The sequence below is a fragment of the Plectrocnemia conspersa genome, unplaced genomic scaffold (assembly GCF_051122295.1).
Source record: "Plectrocnemia conspersa isolate PC_06_02 unplaced genomic scaffold, ASM5112229v1 ptg000011l, whole genome shotgun sequence".
In the NCBI taxonomy this organism is placed as follows: Eukaryota; Metazoa; Arthropoda; class Insecta; order Trichoptera; family Polycentropodidae; genus Plectrocnemia; species Plectrocnemia conspersa.
In genome coordinates, this window is record NW_028277175.1 from 16,111,875 (window position 1) to 16,137,285 (window position 25,411).

General features: G+C 32.3%; 4 protein-coding genes across 17 annotated transcripts; 2 read left to right on the forward strand and 2 right to left on the reverse strand.

The window, feature by feature from the left end:
• Positions 1–531: 531 nt before the first annotated feature.
• Positions 532–2,677, forward strand: LOC148229689 (uncharacterized). The gene is made up of 4 exons (XM_088196771.1): positions 532–760; positions 835–1,427; positions 1,901–2,176; positions 2,235–2,677. The coding sequence occupies exons 1-4, from the start codon at positions 656–658 to the stop codon at positions 2,647–2,649; spliced, it is 1,389 nt and encodes a 462-aa protein (XP_088052897.1). The 5' UTR covers positions 532–655; the 3' UTR covers positions 2,650–2,677.
• Positions 2,678–4,495: 1,818 nt separating this feature from the next.
• LOC148229690 (uncharacterized) lies at positions 4,496–7,787 on the reverse strand. 11 transcript variants are annotated; one of them, XM_088196777.1, is made up of 5 exons: positions 7,655–7,787; positions 7,489–7,553; positions 6,990–7,047; positions 5,012–5,088; positions 4,496–4,938 (listed from the first exon to the last, which is right to left on the reverse strand). In XM_088196777.1, exons 1-5 carry the CDS (start codon positions 7,680–7,682, stop codon positions 4,618–4,620), a joined length of 549 nt encoding a protein of 182 aa, XP_088052903.1. In that variant the 5' UTR covers positions 7,683–7,787; the 3' UTR covers positions 4,496–4,617. The 11 variants fall into 11 exon arrangements, 2 of the variants coding, with proteins under 2 accessions (XP_088052903.1, XP_088052905.1); XR_015811290.1 differs by having other exon boundaries at positions 4,507–4,938; positions 6,990–7,204; XR_015811295.1 differs by lacking the exon at positions 6,990–7,047 and adding an exon at positions 7,068–7,204 and having other exon boundaries at positions 4,510–4,938.
• Positions 7,788–8,833: 1,046 nt separating this feature from the next.
• Positions 8,834–11,198, forward strand: LOC148229691 (pentatricopeptide repeat-containing protein 2, mitochondrial-like). Its single transcript, XM_088196781.1, has 9 exons — positions 8,834–9,021; positions 9,117–9,339; positions 9,406–9,508; positions 9,569–9,763; positions 9,835–9,931; positions 10,478–10,569; positions 10,641–10,751; positions 10,832–10,939; positions 11,008–11,198. Exons 1-9 carry the CDS (start codon positions 8,952–8,954, stop codon positions 11,140–11,142), a joined length of 1,134 nt encoding a protein of 377 aa, XP_088052907.1. The 5' UTR covers positions 8,834–8,951; the 3' UTR covers positions 11,143–11,198.
• A 582-nt stretch (positions 11,199–11,780) lies between these two features.
• On the reverse strand, positions 11,781–22,162 carry hop (tyrosine-protein kinase hopscotch). 4 transcript variants are annotated; one of them, XM_088197565.1, is made up of 22 exons: positions 22,009–22,162; positions 21,598–21,883; positions 20,879–21,030; positions 20,660–20,818; positions 20,426–20,600; positions 19,929–20,086; positions 17,938–18,030; positions 17,750–17,869; positions 17,526–17,680; positions 17,055–17,192; positions 16,868–16,995; positions 16,653–16,789; positions 15,994–16,194; positions 15,780–15,930; positions 14,339–14,486; positions 14,116–14,276; positions 13,909–14,049; positions 13,628–13,768; positions 13,393–13,560; positions 13,145–13,314; positions 12,698–12,841; positions 11,781–12,635 (listed from the first exon to the last, which is right to left on the reverse strand). In XM_088197565.1, exons 2-22 carry the CDS (start codon positions 21,823–21,825, stop codon positions 12,488–12,490), a joined length of 3,216 nt encoding a protein of 1,071 aa, XP_088053691.1. In that variant the 5' UTR covers positions 21,826–21,883; positions 22,009–22,162; the 3' UTR covers positions 11,781–12,487. The 4 variants fall into 4 exon arrangements, with proteins under 4 accessions (XP_088053691.1, XP_088053689.1, XP_088053693.1 ...); XM_088197563.1 differs by having other exon boundaries at positions 20,426–20,606; XM_088197567.1 differs by having other exon boundaries at positions 22,101–22,160.
• Between the last annotated feature and the right edge of the window lie 3,249 nt (positions 22,163–25,411).

Here is a 25,411-nt window from a genome sequence, read left to right on the forward strand (position 1 = left end):
TCTGCCCTATAACTGTACGCAATTATTATTTTAGGATATTTTCATATTCCGAGAAAAAACATTGCGCTTAATAATAATTATTATACGCATTAAAATTAAATGCGTCAGTTTTTCACAAAAACTTTATATTATTATTAACGTGTATATTGTTGATTTACTTCAAGGAACAAATAAATGAATTGCTGCATTGATTTTTGTTATAATTTAAGTGCGACCGGATTATTGCATAAACAAAAATTGCGCACGTGAAAATTCACACAGTAAAAATTGTGAACATAGGTGATTATTTGATTGTTAAATATATTTTACTTTTAATTCCAACTGCTTTTTATCTTTTTCTATTTTGAAATAAAAAATTGTGTAACGATAAACCATAATATTTTTAAATCAAAATAATGCTAATATATATTATATATACAAACATTATTTTTATGTCTATTGACGTATTTTAAAATATACATATATGTGTATAATAATTATCTATGATCAGAATTTTTGCTGTTTGAAATTTTGAAATCACTGAACCAATTTAACCCAACTATTTTAGAGATGGCAACATTTATCGGTGTTATGGCTTTTTGACGTTAAAATGTCATTATTTCTCTGATTTAATTACTTTCGTAAACCTTACGTAACCGCATCTGCAATCGCAGAAATGAACGTGTGTCGAATTTGTTTGAAATCAGAAAACCTGATTTGCTTGTTTCGCTCTCAAAATGCCAAATTGCCCAACAAAATTATGTCCTGCGCCTCAGTCAGCGTAAATAAGAATACAATTGTATTTCTATAAAAATGTAAATCTATGTTGATAATTAATCATCATTTAAATTGCAGATCATGTTCGGTGACAACCTTCCTTCGCAGATTTGTACGAAATGCATAGAGCGTTTGAACACGTCTTACGATTTTAAAATTCTATGCGAGCGATCCGATTGGATTCTGAGAAGAAACGTACAAAACGATCCGATTGATTATGCGAGCCAATTCGGCGTTAAAAAAGAAGAGGACTCGTCGATTGATCCGCAGTCTGAGATTAAAAGTGAAGATAGGTGCAGTGTATTTCCCAACGATTTTAACGACCCTCCCCATTTCATCGATGTGAATCCCATATTCGCTTTAAAACAATCGGAAAACGGTATAGAAAAACCGAATAAAAATAATAAAACACGCAACACTCGCAAAAAGAAAAAGAGCGGAAAGGATTCGCCGTTGTTGGACGATGATTTTTCTTCCTCTGATGATATTGATCGCGAAGGAAATCAATCGGATAGCGCTCTAGACGAAATTGCATCACAACATTTTCCTTTGAAAAAAAGACACAAAATATTGAATAAAAAAGGTTTTAAATTAGACGAGAAAAAGACTAATAAATCAGATAAGACACAAAAGGAACAATGCGTCACTTGTGGAAAAGTTATGTCTTCCAGGTATTATTTTTATCCTATAAATCCAACTATATTTGTATAGTTATTCTGAATAACATGGGTCTATTTCATATATTTTTTTTAATAAACGTTAATTGTACAAAGAAAAAATCGTTTTATATAATAGGAACGTGAATAAATATTTTCAAAAGATAATCGAAGTTTATACTGAAGTTTTTATTAACATTGTCTTACTATATACGAAATAGACATAAAACAAATAATTTTGCTGATATGAAAAAGTTTACTTTTAACATAAGGCACTTATCCCATCTTTTAATGAGTCCCTAAAAACTGTTAACCCAGAAAAATTCTTTGCAATCAAGCCTATATAGATAGAAGAAGTCATTATTTATTGCATATTGAGATGTTGTAAATGCAGTTAACAATACAAATTATATTTTGTTTATTTTTCTATTTATGTTCTACATATATTACAAATCATCAATTAAATGATTACATTTTTTAATTTTTAGATTTCGTTTAAAGATGCACATGAGAATCCACACTGGAGAAAAGCCTTTTTCATGTTCATATTGCAATAAAACATTTTCACTAGCGCAAAACCTTAAAGTTCACCAGCGAGTGCATACTGGAGAAAAGCCGTTGTTGTGCGGAAACTGCGGAAAAGGATTCGCTCAGTCGTCTGCTCTCATCGCCCATATGCGGTTACACACCGGAGAAACACCTTATAAGTGTACTCTTTGTCCGATGAGTTTTCGAACACCTGGGCACTTACAATATCATATCAAGTAAATAATATTTTTTATGCAAAAATTATCTTTATTATATCGCTTTTACAATTTTTAGGCAGCACACGGGAGAAAAGAACTTCGAATGCAAGATATGCCATAAAGCTTTCATCGCAAAAGGCGATCTTACCCAACACACAAAAACGCATACCGGGGAGCGACCGTTTATTTGCACCATCTGCGGTCTCAGAATGTCTCGATCTAGTCATTTAACAAGGCACATGATAACGCACACTGGAGAAAAACCACATAGCTGTAATTCTTGCGGATCTTCCTACGCCCAAAAAGGAGATCTTGCTAGACACATAAAGAGATTTCGAGACGGGTCTTGCAGGATTGCAGATTCTATATCGATCAGAAGGTGGAATGAGATATGCGATAAAAAGAAACCACCCGAAAATTGTGGATCAAATAACGATGTTAATATTAAAGTTGAAAATAGTACAACAATAACAAATAATATGAATTTATAAGTGTAAGAAATAAAAACATATATTTATTTATTTGGTGTTTTTACTTTTAATTGTATAAATGAAAACCTCCAATGCGAGAACATGTTAAGTGACAATTCACGAGGAGAGTTCTTTTTTAATTTGTTTTATGTGTTTAACCCTTCGGGCGGTATGGCAGCACATATGCAGAAACACTTAATGGATCCAGATAGAGTATCACCGCACACCATTTTACTCGATTTTTTTTATTACGTTTACAAATTCGATTTACTTATTACTTATCCCGACGATACTTAATATTATCAATAGTATTTCGATATCATAAAAATATTATTTATTTTTAGCAGGGAAAAAAATCGTTAAAATTGCGAATATTACTTATGTATGTATTATTTTCTAAATGTTTGTAATTGCGGAATATATATTTATCAATGATATTTAGATAACATTCGTTTTTGGTGAAAAAAATAGGTATAATATATGTATATTATGTACACAATCTAAATCACTTAAATGTATTTCATGGAATTGATATCATCTGAATCACAGATGTTCTTTGAAGATTCCATGCCAAAAATGGAAGTTAATGTTGTATTCAAGATTTTGAAAATAAATGCATACGCATAACTGATTTATTTGAAATATGTTTATATAATAAGACTACCTATATGTACTCTTTATTATAGATTTTTATATTTTACTTTTTTGTTTTTATATTTTTCTACGTTATCCACGTAAAAAAACGTATAATAAAATCTTGAGAACCACTAATTTTTTTTATCAATAAAGCAACATTTACTCTAGTGAATAAAATAATCATAAGTTGATAAAGTAAATTAAAAACTTACAATAAAATGTTAATAACCACTGAATTTACTTTATTAATAAATCAAAATTTACTCTAATATAAAAATTTATTCTAATGTAAATAAAATAATCATAAGTTGATAAAAATGAGACATACTGTTTTCGAGGAATATTTTTCTGCTCAGTCGTTACAAATCAAAGTAAACACAGCAGTTACAGATTCAAGTTTTCTTCTGTACACAGATGATTTATAATTATATAAATGCATTCGATCTGTTGCGGACTCCTTCTCTCTACAGAGTGATTTAGACTCTAAGGAGAGGAGATGGACTTTCGTTAACCGCCTGCCCTTTAGTGTCGGAAAGTGCCATGCTGTATCATTTTCTCGATCCCGTTCGCCATCAGTTTATTCCTACAATCTCGGTGGGAACATTTTGACTAGAAAAACTTCCAGGCGTTCGACAAAGTGTGGTACAAAGGCCTACAATATAAACTCAAAAACGCACTCCCTTATAATATGTGTGTGATGTATGTCATATTTTCAAGTCAAATACGATTTCAAATAATCTTTGAACATTTTTCCACATAAGCTACATTCGAAATGATAATTATCACTATGCATACTTAACATATGATGATTAAGATTATACTTAAATTTGAACTTTTTTTCACATTTGTCACCATGGTTGCATGCAAAGTTATACAATCTATGAGATTTCATATATTTTTATATACTTTAGCCTTGAATGATTTTTTACTTATGTATGACACATACAAAATCAAAATTATCCCAATGTATACACATATGTCTTATAAGATTATAATTATCCTTAAACATTTTTCCACATATGCTACATTCGAAATAACATATTTCATTATGAATGATTTTCAAATACTGTGAAAGGGAAACTGATAGTAATAATGCTTCTCTACATTTGTCACGTTCTAAATTATTATTATCATTATGAACATTCATATGTTGAGAAAGATCATAACTATTATCAAATAGTTTCCGGCAATCATCAGATTTTTTTTCAAATTTCATTAACGCTCAAAAGAAAACTACATATGAAATATTTTTTTATTGTTATTTATTACGACATACTGAGCAAAGAGAAATTTAGATAAATACATATAACTTAGAAAATAAAGGGGTGTACACAGCTGTGTACAGTGGGCAGTTTAGGAGTGAAACTGTCCAAAGCATGGTCGCTCAACACATAACGTTTTCTTACAGAGTCCACAACGCCAGCGACCTCGATTGTGGCAAATAACACAACGCAGCGGTTTTTTGATGCGCTCGGGGTTGTGACCGTTGTTTTTTCGCTCTTGACCAAGTGATAATTTCCTATATTTTTCACAGTTATAGTTCCACAAATCTGAATGTAAATCAAGATGCTGTATAAGAGCTTTTTTTTCGGTAAACAGCTTATGGCAATGTGCGCACATAAACTGTTCATATTCGATGCAAAGCTGGATATTATATTTTAATCTTCCTTGTTGCTAAAACACACGATAAACTTTTAAGTAATCTGTTAATAACTTTCGATAACACATTTACTTGTGTTTCCATTACTTTGTTTGAACTCCGGTAAGATAAAATGTCTGTGTCAATATCAGATTTAATAAGTATATCTTTAATATCGTGTGTTTCTGAAAATATATATATATTAATCAATAATTTGCATGTAAAGGTACGTACACATGTGCGAGCCGTTCGTTGAAATATTTTTCACGACGAACTTCCAACGAAACATGGGAAATGAACGAACGCACCGCGAACAACCAGCAGTCTTGCTCGGTGCGTAGAATAGTATAATGTCTTCGCACGAGGAAAATTACGCGATTTTGGTTATGAGTGGTGCGGCTTTAGTAATGGCTAGTTTGTGCAAGAAGAAGAAACAACGACGTTATTTGCAGACTGACCTGTACAAAAATCGCATCGGTACGGAGTTATAATGGACTTGAAATCACAAAAACTAAGCGGCCAATATAAGAATTTAATACATATGACGTCTTCTGATTTTGAGAATTTGCTGCAGAAGGTGGGACCCCACATTTCTAAACAGGAAACGTATTTCTGCACTCCAATCTCTGCTCAAGACAGGTAAGCAGCCGTACTTTTTGTGCTAGTACACATCGATGATCGAGTTTACAAATTGTATTTCAGTTATTATGAATCTGATTTATTTAAACAATTTATTGTTCTAGATTAGCAGTTACACTTTGCTTCTTTGCCATGGGAGATTCATATACCAGCCTTTAGTACTTGTTCAGAATTTCCAAGCAGTGTATTGGATTCATAATACCACAAATCTGCTCAGCACTTGTCAAGGAATTGCAGGGATATATCAACGTAACATATTTAATAACTTACAATTTAATTTATTTAAAGATCAGTTTTATTGAAACACCTATGAAGCAAACGTAATTTACAAATTTTAGAATATACAATTAAAACACATTTATAAAAATACATTACACAAAATCTGCAAAATATTCATAAGTGATTGATGGGGCAGGAGATTGTTGAGTGGAGTTGGTTGACAAGGACAGATCAGATGGTAAGTGGTTGGTAGGAGACACTGCTTGCTATGTTTGCGATGATTGTGATTGAGAATACACGGGGAGAGTAGGTAGAAGTGCTGATAATTGGGAGCAAGCCAATTAAACATTCCTCTATCAGCTTTTATAAGTATATCAAACACGGCATGCTGAAGGGAGTATTTCTGTAGTTTCGCAGTGACGTAGGTGAAAAATGAATCTATTTTATTTCATTGAGACGGTTCTTTGTCCAACTTCTTTGCAGCAGTTTTCAAGATGTCATAATTTCTGAATTAACATCATATTCTTTTCTCTTCTTCCTGGAAAAATATATTTACATTGTATCGTAGATGTAAAACGAAGTTGGGAACAATAATTGTTTTTTGTTGACTATTGTATTACCTATTCTGAATTAATGACAAAAAAATAATTCAACAAAATAAATTCTAGACAAGAGTTTAAAAATTTGTTTCATTGTTATTATTTATATTTTTATAACTTACCTTTTCCTGTATTCATGCTGTTTTTTATTTTATTTTTCTTGCACCGGTAACGAGCCAGCACATTTATAATTTTTTTCTTGCATAGGTCCGCCGATGTATTTATGTCAGTACCTATTTCCCTCCAGGCGTCATCTTTTAAATTTTTTTAAAATGGTCCTTGTGCTTAGGATCCCAAAATAAAGTTTTGCTTTTGTAAATATTAATAAGCTTTTGTACTTTTTCTTCTGGCCACTCCATAACTATATAAACATCACAAGTGAAACAGAATCAGACACAAAAAAATAATGTGTTCGCACGAGGCTAGCGAGCACAAGAAAAACAAAGAACCGAACACGACGCCGTCCAAATGTGAATTACGAATTACTTTGTGTTCTTCAAAAAAACGAACAGGCAGTGGATCGACTCGAGCAGCTCGCGAGCACTTCCAAATGCCGTCCAAATCTACGAACTTCGGCTCGCACATGCGTACGTACCTTACTTAATATATCATAATACATGTAATCTAACCCGTTTCAAACATGTCATCTACTCCTTTGTTATATTTGTCTGCATTATCTTGTTCAACCTAAAACATAATATATTTACTATGATGTAGCTGGCTAGCGGGGCAAAAAATCAAAGTGAGTAGCAGTTTACTGTCCTTCATCATCGATAACTATTGGTTTTTGCAAATGAAAGTCGTTATCCAGCACAAGAAGGCGACGCAATGGTAGTGCAGTAGACTGAAAATAAGGTGACCAGATTTTAAAAATAGCAAAGGACACTAAAAATATAAAGACCATTTCGGAAATTTTTGTTAGAGGACAAATTGCTGCGGGAGCTAAAATATAAGGTCACCTCGGACATTTTTGTTCGAGGACGAAGAAGGGCCAACGGAGTACAATTTTTTGCGGAGGATAATAATAAAAAGAGAACATCTGGTCACCATACTGAAAAGGATGGAGCTCAAGCGAGAGATTATCAAAGAGACGAGACACTACTTTGAAGATGCAGTAATAACACTCACTTTAACTTTGCATCCAATTTTCTTCATAGAATGAAATGTTTCATCCTTGTATTCAACGTCTGGTTCTACGAAGACAAACATAATCAGATATAATTGTAAATATTGCTCTAAACATCTAATATTTATCAATTAATTTAAGTAAATATATCGATTATTGAAATGATACCATTCTTAATTGAATTTGAAAATGACATTATCGCTTGTGTCAAGTGGAATAACTTCTTAAATATCTGACATTATTTTTGGTTTAAACAACATTTACTATGAGCATGATGGTAAATTGGAATGTATATAGTGGAGTCATGACTTACGAGTATTTCGAGATACAATGATTTTTTTAAATTTAACTAGACATACGAGCATAATAACGTATTGCGTAACTTAAAAAACTTTATCATAAAATAAAATAGTTTTTATTTACCATTTTAATTGCCATTTAATCTATTTAAATATTTCCCATTAAAAAGGCCGCTGCAGTAGTATTTTTATTAAGTATTATTACAGTTACATGGTAAAATTTAAGTGTGTGAATCGAAGTGGCCTAGAGATTATGTGCTCGTCACATCAATGCTACCAGAGTACCACCACGTTTTGACCCTAATAAAACCTAAATAAATATTTATATTATTGGCTCCCTACAATATTATTTTTCATAATTAATGAAATACATCAAATGTTCGATTAATAATGTAGCGAATGTAATTCTTGGGGCTACGTAATTAAACGACCTTTTTTTATAGAGCTGGCGAGGACCTGGGGTGTTAGACCGTTGTTATATATTGATTGAAAAAAAGAAAAGAATGTATATTTTAACAAATAAAAATGAATTTACAAAACACCCGCTTCACGAGTTGAGCGGTGGTGTGGCAGCACTGAGAACTGTCAGAACGCCGCCACAATAAAAAAACCAAAGATACCCTTATATTTGTATTTTTTTTTTTTATATTTGGAAACTGAAGTTGGATCAAGCTTAATATAAAAATATAACAATAATTCTGTGATCTGTTTTGTTTATTCTTAAATTGTAGTGTAATTATATTTAAAAAGGAATGGATTTTGAAGATTGTATTTAAGTTGAGCACCTGAAAATTTGTTGAAATCGTTAATAATTAACTATTTGTTAATTATTGATTTCAAGATAAGGGGAAATTACTATGTAAGTTCATTGACGATAGTGGAGTTCGAGTGTAAATTCACAAATAGCTTTATCACTAATGGAGATATCCTAGCTGTATAAATTCATTTCTTACAAATATATAAAAAATCATTTTTATTTCAGAGACAATTCTGAAAATCCTGAGGCCTAAATTTGTTCTATGTATGCTTATTTTGTTCTATGTATTAGATACGCCACTGACAATAATAAAGTAAAATATTATGGAAAAAAATTATTCGCGTATGGTCAATATTAAAATTGCCATAACCAAACGTCATCGGTATATTGTCCATAACCTCTTCGCAACATGTCCGTCTGCAGATCCCGATCTGTTTTATTGCGAATTTATAATGTTGCTATCAGTCAACAGTACAGAGGTATGTTTCAAACATTACATAGTATATTTTTTTATGTACCTGCTTAGAAACCGGCATGTTTATTTACATAATTTATAAATTATACTCCATTGTAGCTGCGTCGCTCTATGGGAACTCTTCCCTTGGCCTCGATCGCTATATAGATATAAGAAGTAAAGTTCTCGGCCAATTTTCAAATCTCACTGATAAATATCGCGAAAAGATGAAGCAGTTCGTTGAAGAAGACAACAAAAACATTATTTTCACAGAAGATTTGAAAAATATGGTACACATATCAACGAAAGACGACCTAGATCTGATAAGCTCCATGGTGAAAAAGTAATCGATCCATTTCTATTTATTCTTATAATTCATATTTGCATTGATATAACTTCATTTTAACAGGTATAATAAACAAAATGCACAGTTGAGATTTGGAAATTTTGTATTTGGGCCGGTCGTTATGAGAATGTACCATCATTTAGATGCTCCAGATGCTGCATTAGAAGTGGGTTGCGTTTGTGTTATAATCGTAGTAAATTTAATTAATTATATCGCATGTTTTTAGTTATTCCGTGATCCTGGCGCAGAAAATTTTTTCGATCAAATGTCGTCGATGCAGACGTTAATGGATCTTCTTTATAAGCATGATAGATTTGACGATATTCGCAACGTGTTTGAATACGTGAGAGAAAAGAAGATTAATATGTTGAAATATCCAAAGAACGTTGTAGTGATTACCATCGCTTCGTGTTATAGAGAAGTAAGTGTATTAGTAATGTTTATAATATTTTTTTATGCCATGTTGACATATCGCTTATTTTGATAATGAAGAACACTAAAGAGAGCTTAGACTACGCTACTCAAATATGGACGGATATGATTGCAAGTGGTAATGAACCTCTACGGAAGACGGTGGCTTTATTTGGAGGTAAATAAATATATTGTCAGTTTGATGGAAGAAGTCACTAATTACAAGATGGGTTTTCTGACCTATGGATAATAAACTGCTATTGTCGGCATAATTCTAAAGTTTAAAAAAAAACTTCTTGCAGCAAACTGAGGATACACATATACTTCATTGTGAAGTCCTCAAAAAACATACTATGTAGCTTATTTGGCAGATAAGCTTGTTTAACTGATGCTATTTGCGTTGACCAAGTCATTCAAAATAATAAAAAGGAACAGATAAATAGTACCTTATTTTCATTTTTACATCTATATTGACAGTATTGAAAAATATGCAATTAAACCAAATAATAAAAGTAGAGTATACTTGAAGTTCAAAATGATTTTATGAAGTAACATTAGATATATTTACCAATTATTTTCCTAATCATTAAGATGTTAAAAATTTTAAGCTCTTAATAATAATAATAATAAGGCAGTTACTAAATACAATTTATATAAAATTAATATCATGAATATAATAAATTTTCTCAAAAAAAATATTATATAAAACGTATTTTTTTAATAGGACTTGCATTGAACCATAATGCACCTCATATTACCCTTGAAGTATTATCGAGACTCAAAGAGCAAAATTATATAAGCGTGAGAAATTTAAAGGTAGATATAAAATATTTTATAGTATTCTAATATGTTGTAAATAAAATTTTAAAACTTGAACGACGTTTTAGGCTGCTGCTTTAGCCGATTTGAACAGAGCTGATGAAGCCTTGAGTGTCATGAGAGCGTCTTTAAATTTAGATTTCCCAAATGCGAAAGGTGTATCTTTCTTCAAAGATGTTGTAAGAATAGCAATAGTCACAGAAAAAAACACTACTAATGAAATATATCACCTTATTTTTTTATTCGTATTATATTTTAGCTGGAGAAAATTGAAAATTCTGTTAATAGATCAACGAATAAAGATGTGAAACGAGAGTTCGAGCAACTAATGGCAGCTTTTACTGAAAGACAATTGATTAAAAATGAGGTAATAAAATAGTTTATTTGCAGTCGCATTATATGATATTGATAAATAATAAATTTTGATATTTTCAGCCTATCGGTGTGTTGCTGTGTCAGCAAATTAATTTAATTCCAAAAGAGGTTCTCGATACGACGAAAAATGTACCTGGTTTTGCTAGAAAGTATATCAAAAATCCTACACGAGTAGGCCTAGAAGGATTATATTAGAAAAGTGATATATGTTAAACCTTATATAATAAAATATAGCATTGAAAATACTAAAATTGTATATTAACTACCCATAAACAGTGCAGTAGTTTCCATCCTTATACATACATATATACTAAATTCTACTTAATATATAAATAAGATACATTAGACTTCCCAATAACACGGTAAATTGGGGACGTGCTATTCGGACGCCTGTTACTTTATGTGTGAGCAAGCCAAAGGGAGGATATCTCACCATACGCGCCTGATTCGTACGTACATATTGCAAAGAATTGTATGAGTATTTTCTAGTCCCCTAATTTACAATGTTATTGGGGGGTCTACTGTATTTGTATTTATATAGTTACCTTTATTTAAAATTTATATATTGTAACTAATTAAATAGTGGTATGGAGTCATAAAGATTCGTACTAGAAGTTTTTTTGCTATATTTATTAGGAAATACTACTTATCAGAGTGACATAGATGCGAGTTCAAAATAAAAATTACATATAGTGTAATTGATAATAAACCAAAAAAACCACCCTCAGTCGAAATGTATATATGTATTAAATTCCAATTAATAACTCGAGTAAAGTTTTGATACGTTGGTATCCGAAGAGCGGTAACATAAAAATCGAAATAAAACACATACATACTTTTAAAAAATATTTATAGACTAGTCTATACACAGGCACAGTAAGTATGACACTAAGAATACATATAATTACATATATAAATTGAGTTACAGGTACTAAATATCTTAATAATATAATATATAACATTATTTTATGTAAATTGGTAACTATTAAAAATCTTATATTATATTACCATCATAAATAAAAATTAATTTAGTTAACACTGAATGAATTAAATGATATATTGTAAAAAAAATGACTAGATTCTTATATTCAGAACATTACTACATTTAAAAATATATATGCTATTAATAAACATATTATTCAATAATAAGTGTCAATATGAATAAAATCCTTCAATCTAGCCTCTTCGTATATATACATATGAGTGGCCAAAACCTAACAATATTTTAAATGCTGATATCTTATGAACTAATAAATGCTACAGAAATAATAAGTTTATTTAAGTGTTATGGTTTTTACCATTTCTAGCAATAAAGGAAGATTAAGCCTCAATTTGTAAGATTTTAAAATGAAAAGTTATTAAATATGATGAATTAGATCATTAAAGGTTCACGTGATATCTGCATTTAAAATTTTTGAGCCACGCTTTATATAAATTGATTTACTTAATTTATACATCATTCCGACTCAATAATATTTATAAAAAATAGTTAATTCAAAATGTCCATAAACTATATAAATTGAAAACGAATAATAAGATTCTAATCAAACATATTCTCTGAACGTAATCTTTGACAACTGTTGTACAGTTGAGTAAAAGTCGGACGTTCTGTGGGGATGAATTCCCAGCATGACACTATTAAGTCTCTATAAACTTCTACTGGGCAAAAAACAGGGCACTGCAACTTACTGAAATAGGGTAAAAGATAAATTAACAAACGAATGTACATCTTAAATATAAAAACACATACTTAGGCATCCTTTCGTTGCAATTTTCAGGATCCCATGGGGGTGGTTCCATCCCAAACGAAAACATCTCCCACAAAGTGATTCCATACGACCACACATCACTTTTGGTTGAAAATTTACCGCCTGTTTTACTCTCAGGTGCATACCTAAAACAAAAAGTATTATACGTTATGTATGGTCATTCAGTATTATGTATATTCTTTCATTGATCACCCTTGACCGAAAGCAAAAATATGCTTTTCAACTATACATGTAACTTATGAACATTTTTTAAATTTAAATTGCACAATTGTATTAAAAAAGAGGCAAAAACAAGATTGCGTTGATAAATACAATAAGTTGTATCTATCACTAACTTTAAAATTATTCTTTCAAACTTCACATTGACGAGATATTTAGGAAACAATAGATCAATTTTAATTTTAAGCTCATCCTTGACTAATACGTACCAATTCAAAGGTAACGCTCTATTTGACTTAAATACATAATAGCCTCCGTTGTCCATCTCGCGTGCGAGTCCAAAGTCGGAGATTTTCACGTGATTTTCATCAACGACCAAGATATTTCTAGCGGCCAAATCTCTATGCACAACCTTCCTCGTCTCCAAATATTCCATCCCCTGAAACAAATCGATTAAATAAAAATAAGATTCTTTATTATTACTTATGATACATAATTATCTAGCAGTATAGGTTACACAAGCAACGTCTAGGGCATAATTTAATAGCTGATTTTTCTTTATAGTCGTTTTATGGATGTTCAAGTAGCTCTTCAACGAGCCGTGCTGGATGAATTCCATTATAAGCAATATTTCAGGATTATCGACGACTCCTAAGATCTCCACAATATTACGATGCTTCAAAGTCTGTAAATCAAACATTGACAATATATGATATATAAAAGCAATCGAGTATGATGTAATTTTATATAACCTTAGCGAGGTGAATCTCATGATCGAAATCGTCCAATTGGGAACTCTCTGTGTTTGAGATTAGCTTTTTCACAGCTACCACTTGCGATTCGCATGTTCCTTCTTTTTGTAAAGCGCCTTTGAATACATAACCGTAATTACCCTAAGAATTGTAAATCAGAATAAGCGATTAGGTGTTGCAATCAGAGTATAAATATATCTCTTTGATAGCTGCGGCAGGGAGTTAAAACTAAAACCTCTTGTTCTAGCCGGCCAATATTCTATATACTAAAATAATATTACCTGTCCTATCAATCCTTGAAGAATAACATTGTAGCCTTCAAATTCATAAATATATCCTTCACACCCATCAGTGCTCCTTTGCTCAAAGTCAAAATCACAGTGGTTTGATTCATTTGAAAGAGTATCGTCATCGATTCCACCCTGAGTGTTTTAATACATAAAATTAAACTAAAAATAAAGAATACAGAATTAAAAGAAACTATATACATCATCAGTGGTGGAAGTTTGCCGACTGTCATAAAGTGAGATATCTTCTTCGGCCTCACCAGCAGATAAAAATCTTTCTACAGCATTATGACCTGCTATTGATGTATCGTAAAATCTGGACATGATCGTAGAATACGAATGAACACGCCGTGAGTTGAACACTGAAATAAAATTACATTTCAAAAGATATGAAATAAATGCTTAATAATATTATCGAATATACCTTGATACAGCAAGTGATTCACATCTCTCATGATGACTTGAGGTCGCATTCTATTGTGAGGGTCAGCATGCCAACATCCGCGCATGATCAGATAAATTTCTTTAGGACAATCTTTTGGACCATTCAAACGGCTACCACTCATATAATTCTAAAATAAATATAATTATTTATTAACCACTTCATCCTCGGGATTATTTTAAAAAAATGGTCAAAAATAATCGCCTTTTTTTATTGCGATTTATTATGCGATGTGTTATGAGAATGATGAAAAAAATCAGTTTAAAATTATTTATTCATTATAATTATTATTATTACACTTTAAAAAAAAAAAATTAATTAATAAAAATTAGAAGTTGCCTTCTTTGCTGTTTCTTTTCATCCAAACTCTAAACATAACATAGAAATACATATGTATGTGTGTGTATGTATATGTAATGTTTATTGTCAAATAAAAAAAAATTATCTTATAATACAGTATGGTGATTTTTGAAAAAAGGTGTAACGCATAAAGCAACCATGCATTCTAGACAATGGTATTGTGTGTCTCTTCTATTTTTTTCCCCATTCGCGTCAAACAAACTAAATTTTGGTTCTGATATTTGTGGATTTTACACAAATATATTTTACCATCTGGTTATGTTTCTGAATGAATAGATCCTCTGAGAAAATATTTATAATACAGTTTCTGTTTTGTTACCTAATTTATGATGACATCCAGAAATAAAGCAAATATATTCGAATTGTCTTTGATAATTTCCGCAGTCCATGGAAGTGGGTGTAAAATAAATACTAGCATCCTAAAGTATCAGTTTTTTTATTTGGTTTATGAGGGGTAAATGTCTTCAATATAAATGCACATGTGAGAGAATGCATAGATAGAAACGTGTAAAACATCGTAAAGCAGGGGTAACCTACCCAAATGATCTTGCAACCACTTTGGAAATGCATCATAGCGGAAATGCGAGCCACATATAAAATTATATATTCCCATATTTTTGATTTTGATACACTATTGACATTTTTTGGAGCGAAAAAATTAAAACGTAATGAGTTATTATTATTGTGTTTACTATTATTAAGCATAGATAATATAATAATAATGATACTAAACGTTAATTGTTAAAAATATAGAACACTAAAACTTAAATATAAAAATATATGAATAAAAATGTTCAAAGCGAGCCGCGGGTTGGCCACCCCTGTCGAAAAGTGTCATTTTTTTTTATTTAATTTATGAGGATCAAATGTCTTCGATACAAACGCATATATGAGAGAATGCGTAGTAACGCAAGGTATTACGCAGAGCGTTTTTTTTTTAATATAGAGTTCACACGCACCCGTGCGTGCATGCGTCTAACGCCAAAAACATTTTGAACGCGCCCGTGCGTATAAAAGGGTGAAGTGGTTAAAGATATAACTTATAATAGATTAAAAATAGTACCTTCTTAGTCAAAGGTTGATTGATATTGTCAGGTGAAGCACCATAAGAAAATATTTCCCATAGTGTAGTCGCAAAAGCCCATACGTCTCCAGACGTAGATTTGCGAACTAAATCCATATTGTTAAAATATTCCAAAGGTATCCAATGTATCCTTCGACAATAATTAATTTAGGTTATATGTGCAGATGCATTAATAATAATTAGCGATACTAACTCTGGATCTTTGTACGAAGAGTGCAATCCAATATCGCTCAGCTTGACGGTGAACCTCGAAGAATCGTGCCACGCCACTAGTAATTTTCCACATCTGATTCTACCATGAACGATGCCATTTTCAGACAAATGCCATAAGGCCGTTGCGAGAGTTGCTGACGCCTCGACAAGATCAACCATTTGTATGTTCTTGGTATTTGTCCTATAACAATTATTTATGAGTTATATACTAAAAATATTAGTTTGTCACATTTAAAATTGTGTAACCGGTAGGTTGAAATTAAAACCAAAGTGTATTATTATTTTATTTGCTCAATGAGATACAGTTTCTTAGTCATTGAAAATATTGAGAGTTTATTTATTTTGCAGGAAGAGAAAATATTAGATGGTGACAGTTGTAGCATGTTTATTTTATTCAATGGTTAAAATAATGTATAGAAAAGACACTATAGTTATCCAATTAAGTTTTCTAATTTATTGAATCCAAGTGGATTACTGCAACACAATTAACCCGAGAGGTTTGTAGCGCTATTATGATGCTAAAGAATTTAGATTTACCAAAACTGCAATGGAACTCAGTAAAAAATAAAATAACCAATGAATATGACGTTAACTGACACCAAACTGAAATTTCATGTGTGACTACTAATATTTTTTTACCTGAGATAATGATCTAGAGAGCCGTACGGCATATATTCGAGTATCATCGATACCGGTGATCTTAGGGTGATACCATAAAGCTTAACAACTGCTGTAGTTTTTAAAAATGCCCATTGACCAGCTTGCTCAATAAATTCCTACAATAAAGAAGTATTTTAGCTATAATGGCCACAAAATTCTCATTAAATGATATAACACAAACAATCTTTATATACCTTAAAAAAAATCTCACTAACGTCCTGCTTCAACATCTTCATGGCGACATCCATTTTTTTCCCTTGTGCAACGTTCCACCGTACTTTATAAAAATATGAAGCTTTCTCTGAACCCTCTATTCTTGTACCTAAATAATATGAATTATATTAATATAAGCATTTAACTAATATAAAACAACTAACATACCTTTATATAACTGAAGATCTTTACTATCAATACATCTAGGTCCTTTGTTAGTAGCTAATATAGTTTCTAGATCATCGTCATCGATACGACTGGCAATTCCGAGCATCGATAGTTTACAAAGTAACAATTGAGATTTATCTGCAAAAATATAAGTTAATGTATTATAGTTAAGATTACTTAGTATTACTTAGTAAAAATTAAGTGAAGAGTAGCAATTCAAAATGATCTTGTGGAATGACTTTCCTACACAAATATATTAACATGACAGTAAGACATACCAAGTGAAGCATATAATGGTTTTGAATCATCTACTACAGGGCAAAATGGTGGTAAAAAAATAACAACCAAAAACCTTGAGAGATTTTTCCTTTGTGATTTTTTTTTGATAGGAGGAAGCTGATGCAAAACATGAGAGGTTATGGAAGTTCTTTGGGCAAGCTCGGGGTGTTTTATCAGTCTGAATTGTATTACCATATTCTGAAGGCGGTAAGCACTCTTGCAAGTATAATTCATCATCAGGATTTTTATAGGCAGCGACTATTTCACTTATGCTTTTATACTGATATTTTCCATCAAATACAAAGACGTGGTGCTTACATTCAATTTTATAAGTGACTGGCTTTGAACTAAAAATTATACACAAGTTTATTAAACGACTCGATGATTAGATATCTTTATAAAAGAAACATTATTACCATGACTTGCTACAAACATCGATGTAATATACGTCATATTCTCGTTCACATTGACGTATAATAAAAGAGCCGGGTCTGTTTGAACGCTTTTCTTCAAGTTTATGATAGGAAAATTCGCCACTGTAAATTAATACTAAATGAGTAAAATTATATGTAGCATCCATTATACTCAATATTAATTTACGCACCCAATGGGACCGTGACATTTCATGTTCTGGAGTCGCTTCAGTGATGGCGAAAATACATCTTTGCAAATATTAAATGTCCATTTCACCATATGCCTAAAATGCAATTATTTAGCAAGTTGAAATAATTAGGATCATAAATTTGTATGTAAGTATGAATCTTAAGACTTAACCGACGGGTTGTTTATTCACCGCCTACAGCATGACAACAGATAGTTTTGAAAGAAATTTGAGAATTAAAAGGAATAATGAAAAAATTAACAAGAGTTTATCAATAGTTTTCAATCTGTGGGTGGCGTAAAATCAAAATTGAAACCAAATTAATACGCATCTAATGTGTTTTATATTTACTTAAGAAATATTTACAAGGTAATTTTTTAATAGCATCTTAAACTTTAATCGTTGGTTGGTTTAACAGCTAATGTGGGTCAAAATTCAGAGGGCAAATTCTATCTGGTTCATCGGTTAAGTGTTAATATATTTTTATACAAAAGGTCTTGTTTTTTAATAATAGCCGATTTTTGTCACAATTCATTATTCTTAATACTTGTAAGTGTATTTCTTTCAATTTTATTTATATATTACTTTAAATATCTATCTATAAATATATGGGAAATTGATTTCATAAATTCATTTAAAACTGAGTATTAAGTTCTAGATGATGTTTATAAAGTTTAAAATTAGAAAATTTAAAATTGCTTAACATTTTCTTAACATAATAAAATGAGCGTTTTTGTTATTGTTTGTTTTTAAATAAAATGTGCAACATTATTTCGTTGTGATTATACTTGATTTTTGCCATATTCAATAACATAATTTGTATGTAAAATTATTTGATAGTAAAAAAAACTACTGGTGCTAGAAAATAATTGCTTTCGAAATCAAGGCATGATTTTACATATAAAATAGATTATTATTCGGTTAAAAATATGATAAAACCAAATTTAACAAAAAATAACTACACATGTTATTAAAAAGATAATTACAGTAATAGATTGTCTGGCTAGGATTGCTTGGCAGATGGAGCAAGTGCTTGATACCATAGTGTGTCGCGACATATTGCCGTGAACATCTTTTGTATTTTTGCATTAATTCATTCTTATTTGGAATATATTTACGTTTCAATGGTTTTATCATTTATTAGTTATTATAAACTTATTTGTGTTTATTTTAATTTATAGTCCAGAAGGATGTCTCAAATTAGCAAAAATGAATTTAAATGTAGTGAAGATGCCGATTATTACATGCTTATTTTAAATACAACTCTAGAACAATTAAAAATAACCTAAGGAATGATATTTCTTATGGGAATTATTTATGTTTCGAATATGGAAGCCATTTTTGCTTGCAGGTCATTCATTCCAGAATGAATTTTTGGTAAAATATTTTATTCCTGTGAAGGATTTTTTCAAAATATTCTGGGTATTTTATTTAGAATATATATTCAAACATATCGCAATCAGAATTTAAGGACAAAAGTTGCAAAGGAAGATAAGAAACGACATTGCGAAATTTGTGAAAAAATATCTAACTTTCTTTCAATGGGTTGTTTTAAAAGTATTGAACTAGATTTTAAAAAATAATTTTCCAAATAAATGTGCAATATATCATAATTTATACCACTTATATATCAAAACCTGTGTTTTCCCCCTTATACCACTTCAGATATAATTGTTGACAAATTCACTGAAAATGGAGTTGCTGAAAAACTTTTGAAAAAGTCTTTGGAGTGCAAAGGGTTAAAAATATAATTTTTCTATTTAAAAAATAACATAATTATATTCAAGTTCAAGACTCAGCTTCAAATTAATTAAATATATCAAAATAAACAATTTTCTTGATTTTTTAAAGCAAGTGTTAAAAAACGATGTAGTTTGACGATATCTTAAAAACAAGACCTTAGGTAATTTTATATATTAATTTTATTTTAATATGTTTATGGCATAATGTGCAAATTTATTGTGTAGTGTTATTATATTAATATTCGATCAAACCTGTAGTAACCATCGCAAGCACTGACGAAAGAGTTCATATGACCTACAGTAACAAATTTAAAATATAACGGAATACCATTAAGTCGACTGATTTCTATGGTACCGTCTTTTCTGATTGTCATAAAACATAACTCGTCAATATTGCATAAATGCTCCCACTAAAAACAATATCAAAAGTTAAATGTTACATATCATAAATAATTATTACATAGTTTACATATGAAAAAATGTATATCGGACATATGTATGTAGATAGTCGGTATGAAATTGATAGGAAAGTCTAAAGTACAGTGAAAATTATAAACTAGCTTATCCTCGAGAGCCAATTGTTTTATACCGGCTGCGTAAAATAGAGATTATTAAAAATCGTTTAAAATTAATTTGTCTGATGAAGATTTTTTAAATGCGACTTATATAATATTATTATACAAGAGTCAGAATTTTTAGATACTTGAAAAATAGTATTAGTATATCATTATATAGTATTTTATAATTACCTCATTTTCTTTATCATATAAAATTCGTAAACCAGGTTGTTCTTTATGAAATGGCATTACATGTAATGTTCCATCGTAAAGCGATCCGTTTCGATCTAACGTTACTTTATAATCTTCCGCTAGATAATTTGGAGCTAAAGCATCGAATTGACTTAAATACTTCTCAATGACGAAGCTAAAACTAAATATTAATTATTATCTTGAAGTGAAAATCTTAAAATGTTATAGTGTTACCTGGGTGTATTCTCGTTCTTTTGCAACTGTGTCAATGTATTGAAAATAGGTTTTTTTGTAAAAATCGAATGCTTTTTCGTTACTTCTCGGGGTATATATTTTTTATAATCTTTCATTACATCTTGAGAATTTTTACCTTCTTCGATCATCACTCTATACCTGCATTAAAAACCAATGAATTAATAGCAGTTCAAATATAATTAAAATATGTATACTGACATATCGGCGATTCCCAAGCCGAGAAGCTCCTCCCTATGTTTCGAATAAATAATTTCAGGAACATTATTTTCAAGTACATCTTTCCGAACTTGATGAAAGTAATAATTATAAGTGTGCTTATCTAGTTGTTTTAAGCGAGATATGCACGGCACCTATAAAATATACATTTTTGTGAAGGTATATACGTTCATTTGGTAACATTAATATACACATTATCAGTTTAGAAAAAGACCGTCATAATTCAACAAAATAGTAATTTTTGAAAAGAGTTTCTATTATATTGCCATTTTGCCTGTGATTCATAAACAAGCAAACATATCTTATTCTGTAAATTAAATCATTTTTAAACATTACTAATAATGAGAACAAATATTTTATTTTGTAGATAACATTTGTTCGATTACAATAGCATTGTAGTTAATTTAAGCGATTAATTACTCATCTAAAATAAGTTTAAACATTATTGCTGCTAATACTGTCAATGTTGAAAAAGAGTTCAATTTAATGAATAACATTATTGATGTTAAAAAGATTATTTTTACTAATAAACATCAAAATATTTAATAACAATTATTTTATTTTAAAAGAATTTGACACTACGCCACATCTTAAATTCTGGTTGAGATACTCTAAAATAGCTTAAAAAGTCAAGATGTGTGTTATATTATTAAGTATTTTTTTTGTTGTGACGTTTTTCTTCCGTGCCGACATTGTCTTACCTTAAATCTCAATCTAAGATCAAAATTGTTGTTCTTCTCTAACGGAGAATTGTTGGATACAAATATCTTTGTGCCGTGGATTTGTAAAGAAAAAAGGCTCCTGGCTATCGGCGAAATGTTTAATTGTTGACATATTTTCGTGCACAATTCTTCCGCGTTATTTTCCGAATTGAAACGATACTTGTACGACTTTTCGTTCAGGGCTACGTTTATTGTTATATCTTCCATTTTAATTTACGATTAGTCATTACGATTAGACATTATATATGTTTTCATTTTCAATGCCCTGGAAATGTCGAAAAAACCGGTTGTAAATATGAGACATGTATCTATGTAAACAATAGTGATAAGATGTGTATTGAATAGGAACGAGTAAACAGAAAAAATCGAGCAAAATGTACGTAAACTTACTCAGTATTAATTCGTGCGCGATTTATATTACTAATTTATAATAAATAACAAACATAGGAAATCTTTAAAATTATCCTACTCGACCTACGTACGGAAGTGTCAAGCGACCAAATATGGCACCGGCCGTCTAAGTGTTGCCATAAATTAAGAATACATATATTTGGAAGGCGTATTAAATTGTTTTTTTTTTCTACTATTTTTAGAATTCAATTTAATATTTTTAATAAAATGTATTACCGCATGATTCAAAATATAATACGAATTTACGAAAAAAACTAGTAATATTTATCTGTATGACGTAACTTTAAAAAATAATCGATTTTCAAATAAACAATTGTAAAAAATCGCCATATAATTAATCTGTTCCATAAATTATGTCACATGTTTTTCGTAATTTTTTCACCCCCTCCCCCTCTTCCTTTTTGCCACAAAGTATAATTCATTCATCCTCCTATTTTTGTCACACTATCACAATTCTACTTATTTAGGAGGTTTAGGTTTTAGTCTAAAACTAGGATTAAGAAAACAATACCGGTACGCAAAACAAAAAAGTGTGAATAGCATTGAAAATTATCATTTATATCAGTAGTGTTCCAAAACATTTTCCCACCCACGGCACACCAAAGCTTTTCCCAGAATTCCGTGGCTCATCAAAAGTAATGATATATTATATATTTACATACATATAGTTTGACACAGAAAATTTAGATTATTTTTTATTTATACTTACCATTAATGTTTTTTTTTAATTGCACTAAATCAATATAATATGAAGCGGTCGCGGGGTTACGCTTATATATTGTAGTTATCGGCAGGTCCGGTTGACGATCTGTGATAGGACGTTTGTACAGCGAACTGTACAAAGTGGCCCTTATGAAATCGTCCGGTACGTTCTTGACGCGTCCTGACTGGGATCCTTCGACAGTCGTCGATATTAAACCTCGAGCGCGTGTCCTGGAGATGATTGCTCAGACAGGAGGCGAGGTGTAGAATCCGTGTAGTCCAGTGAGTGTTGCAAAGTCAGAAGTCCAGAGTCGAATGTGTCTTGTGTCTGGTGAGCCTTTTGGTACCTCCTTATAATCCCGGTCGGGTGTGCAACAGTATCCCCACTCCGCGCGTTGCTTGCGGTGGCGAAGGTGTGGCGTGGTTGTACAACGCCGCTTAGTTCGGGCGCGAGGCTCAGTGGGACTTCACTTTCACTTATGCTGCGTCACGGACGGTCGTCTCGGGGTCCGCATAGTACTCCCCCTCTTAGCAATTTACAGTAGCGAAATTTAACCAAGAGGAGAAGCTGAGGCTCGTTCAGACTGATGTGGTCTCGTGCGCAGCGTGGGTCGGTGCAGATGGAAGCAGAACCAGTTGGTTGATGATTGTGTGGACGTATGTACAGCGAGCTGTACAAAGTGGCCTTTGCGAATCTCTCAGCTAACGGAAAAGTAGGAGTTCGGGGTCCGTTTGTCACTTGCGCAAGACCTGGTCCTCCAATGTGCATACTTCTACCTTAAAATATAAAGAATAATATTATTACTGCAATTAAAAAATATATTTCAAGATACTGGCTGTCCGTTGCTGTATTTTTGTGTAGACTCGTCTGTCGTTGGTTGAAGTTGTTGCCGAAAATGTGAGCAGTATCCCAAACGTTTCGGGAATTTCACTGTTTAGCCAAATCGTGTCTGATTAAGTTTACAGTCGAAACTTAGACAAAGAATTGGTGTTGCTGTTGGAGATGTGTCTCCAAATAGTGTGCGGAGCTGTGTATGTGGCACTCGGAGGTCCCGGCCGGCTAGAAAGTTCCCAGCCGCGTCCACAGGAAGCTCTTCGCAGTGGAGTTGCATTGCAGCGGGTCGTCGTTTAGTTTGTGGTTGAAACTGAAACGATCAGTCGGTGCTGCAATCCGTTGCTAAGTTTATAGTCGAAACTTAGACGGGCGTTGTCGTTGCTGAAGATGTGTCTCCAGACAGTGTGCGGAGCTGTGTATGTGGCACTCGGAGGTTCCGGTCGGCTAAGTAGTTCCCAGCCGCGTCCACAGGAAGCTCTTCGCAGTGGAGTTGCATTGCAGCGGGTCGTCGTTTAGTTTGTGGTTGAAACTGAAACGATCAGTCGGTGCTGCAATCCGTTGCTAAGTTTATAGTCGAAACAGACGGGCGTTGTCGTTGCTGGAGATGTGTCTCCAGACAGTGGGCGGAGCTGTGTATGTGGCACTCGGAGGTTCCGGCCGGCTAAGAAGTTCCCAGCCGCGTCCACATGAAGCTCTACGCAAGCATGTGTGATGGTCATCGTTGGTTGCGGGTTGGTTGAAACACTGGTATTGGCTGGAGAATCCATCGCGTCGGGGTCACCAATGAAGCGGTCGAAGGTTAGGTTACTAATGTTTGTAGTTGGCGGCAGTCCGGTTGACGATCTGTGATAGGACGTTTGTACAGCGAACTGTACAAAGTGGCCCTTATGAATCTTCCGATAAGTTCTTGACGCGTGTTGACTGGGATCCTTCGACAGTCGTCGATATTAAACCTCGAGCGCGTGTCCTGGAGATGATTGCTCAGACAGGAGGCGAGGTGTAGAATCCGTGTAGTCCAGTGAGTGTTGCAGTGTCAGAAATCCAGAGTCGAGTGTGTCTTGTGTCTCATGTGAGCCTTTTAGCGCCGCCTTATAATCCCGGTCGGGTGCGCAACAGTATCCCCACTCCGCGCGTTGCTTGCGGTGGCGGGGGTGCGGTGTGGTTGTACGACGCTGCTTAGTTCGGGTGCGAGGCTCAGCGGGACTTCGACAGACAAAGGTGTAAAAGGATCAACATTCATGGTACACCAAAAACATCATGTTCAAGGTTCAAGCGGGACTTCACTTTCACTTATGCTGCGTCACGGACGGTCGTCTCGGGGTCCGCATAAATATATATATTTTACTTATTTCATAAATTTAACCAGCAGCGGCCGGTAAAGCATGAACCCCACCTCTCTCACTCTGTCACACGCAGACATCAGCACGGTGTTTTGGGATTGTGCGATTGAAACACAGCAATTTACGCAGATTGGGCGTTAGAGCAGCAGGAAGTTGATGGTGATTTTTCAAAGAAAATCTTTTTCTCTGATAAGGCACATTTCCACCTCTCTTGGTATGTTAATAAGCAAAATTGTCACATATGGGGCAAGAAAAATTCTCACGTGATGGACCATTACATAGTAGCTGCTAAAAGTTGAATGTTTTGCATGAAAAGTTCCCAGGTCGCATTATTTCACGTTTTGTTGACGTCAATTGCCCGCCAAGATCATGCGATTTAATGCCGTTAGATTGTTTTTGTGAGGTAACGCTAAGATCATGTTTATGCCGACAAGCCTGAAACGTTGGAGCACCTAAAAACCTACATCCGCCAACTTATAACCGCGATACCGCCCGAAATAAACAA

Bases quoted from the DNA above. Each gene is read 5' to 3' on its own strand.
- LOC148229689 (XM_088196771.1), top strand. From the start codon at position 656: ATGAACGTGTGTCGAATTTGTTTGAAATCAGAAAACCTGATTTGCTTG. The intron at 1,428-1,900 runs GTATTATTTTTA...TTTAATTTTTAG, and splicing joins GGAAAAGTTATGTCTTCCAG to ATTTCGTTTAAAGATGCACA. The intron at 2,177-2,234 runs GTAAATAATATT...TACAATTTTTAG, and splicing joins CACTTACAATATCATATCAA to GCAGCACACGGGAGAAAAGA.
- LOC148229691 (XM_088196781.1), top strand. From the start codon at position 8,952: ATGTCCGTCTGCAGATCCCGATCTGTTTTATTGCGAATTTATAATGTT. The intron at 10,752-10,831 runs GTAAGAATAGCA...ATTATATTTTAG, and splicing joins TATCTTTCTTCAAAGATGTT to CTGGAGAAAATTGAAAATTC. The intron at 10,940-11,007 runs GTAATAAAATAG...TGATATTTTCAG, and splicing joins GACAATTGATTAAAAATGAG to CCTATCGGTGTGTTGCTGTG.
- LOC148229690 (XM_088196777.1), bottom strand. From the start codon at position 7,682: ATGTCATTTTCAAATTCAATTAAGAATG. The intron at 7,554-7,654 runs GTATCATTTCAA...TTGTCTTCGTAG, and splicing joins TTCAAATTCAATTAAGAATG to AACCAGACGTTGAATACAAG. The intron at 5,089-6,989 runs GTTAGATTACAT...ATATATTTTCAG, and splicing joins AGATGACATGTTTGAAACGG to AAACACACGATATTAAAGAT.
- hop (XM_088197563.1), bottom strand. From the start codon at position 21,825: ATGGAAGATATAACAATAAACGTAGCCCTGAACGAAAAGTCGTACAAG. The intron at 21,031-21,597 runs GTAAGACAATGT...TATATTTTATAG, and splicing joins ATCTTAGATTGAGATTTAAG to GTGCCGTGCATATCTCGCTT. The intron at 13,769-13,908 runs GTAATATTATTT...TACAATTCTTAG, and splicing joins TTCAAGGATTGATAGGACAG to GGTAATTACGGTTATGTATT.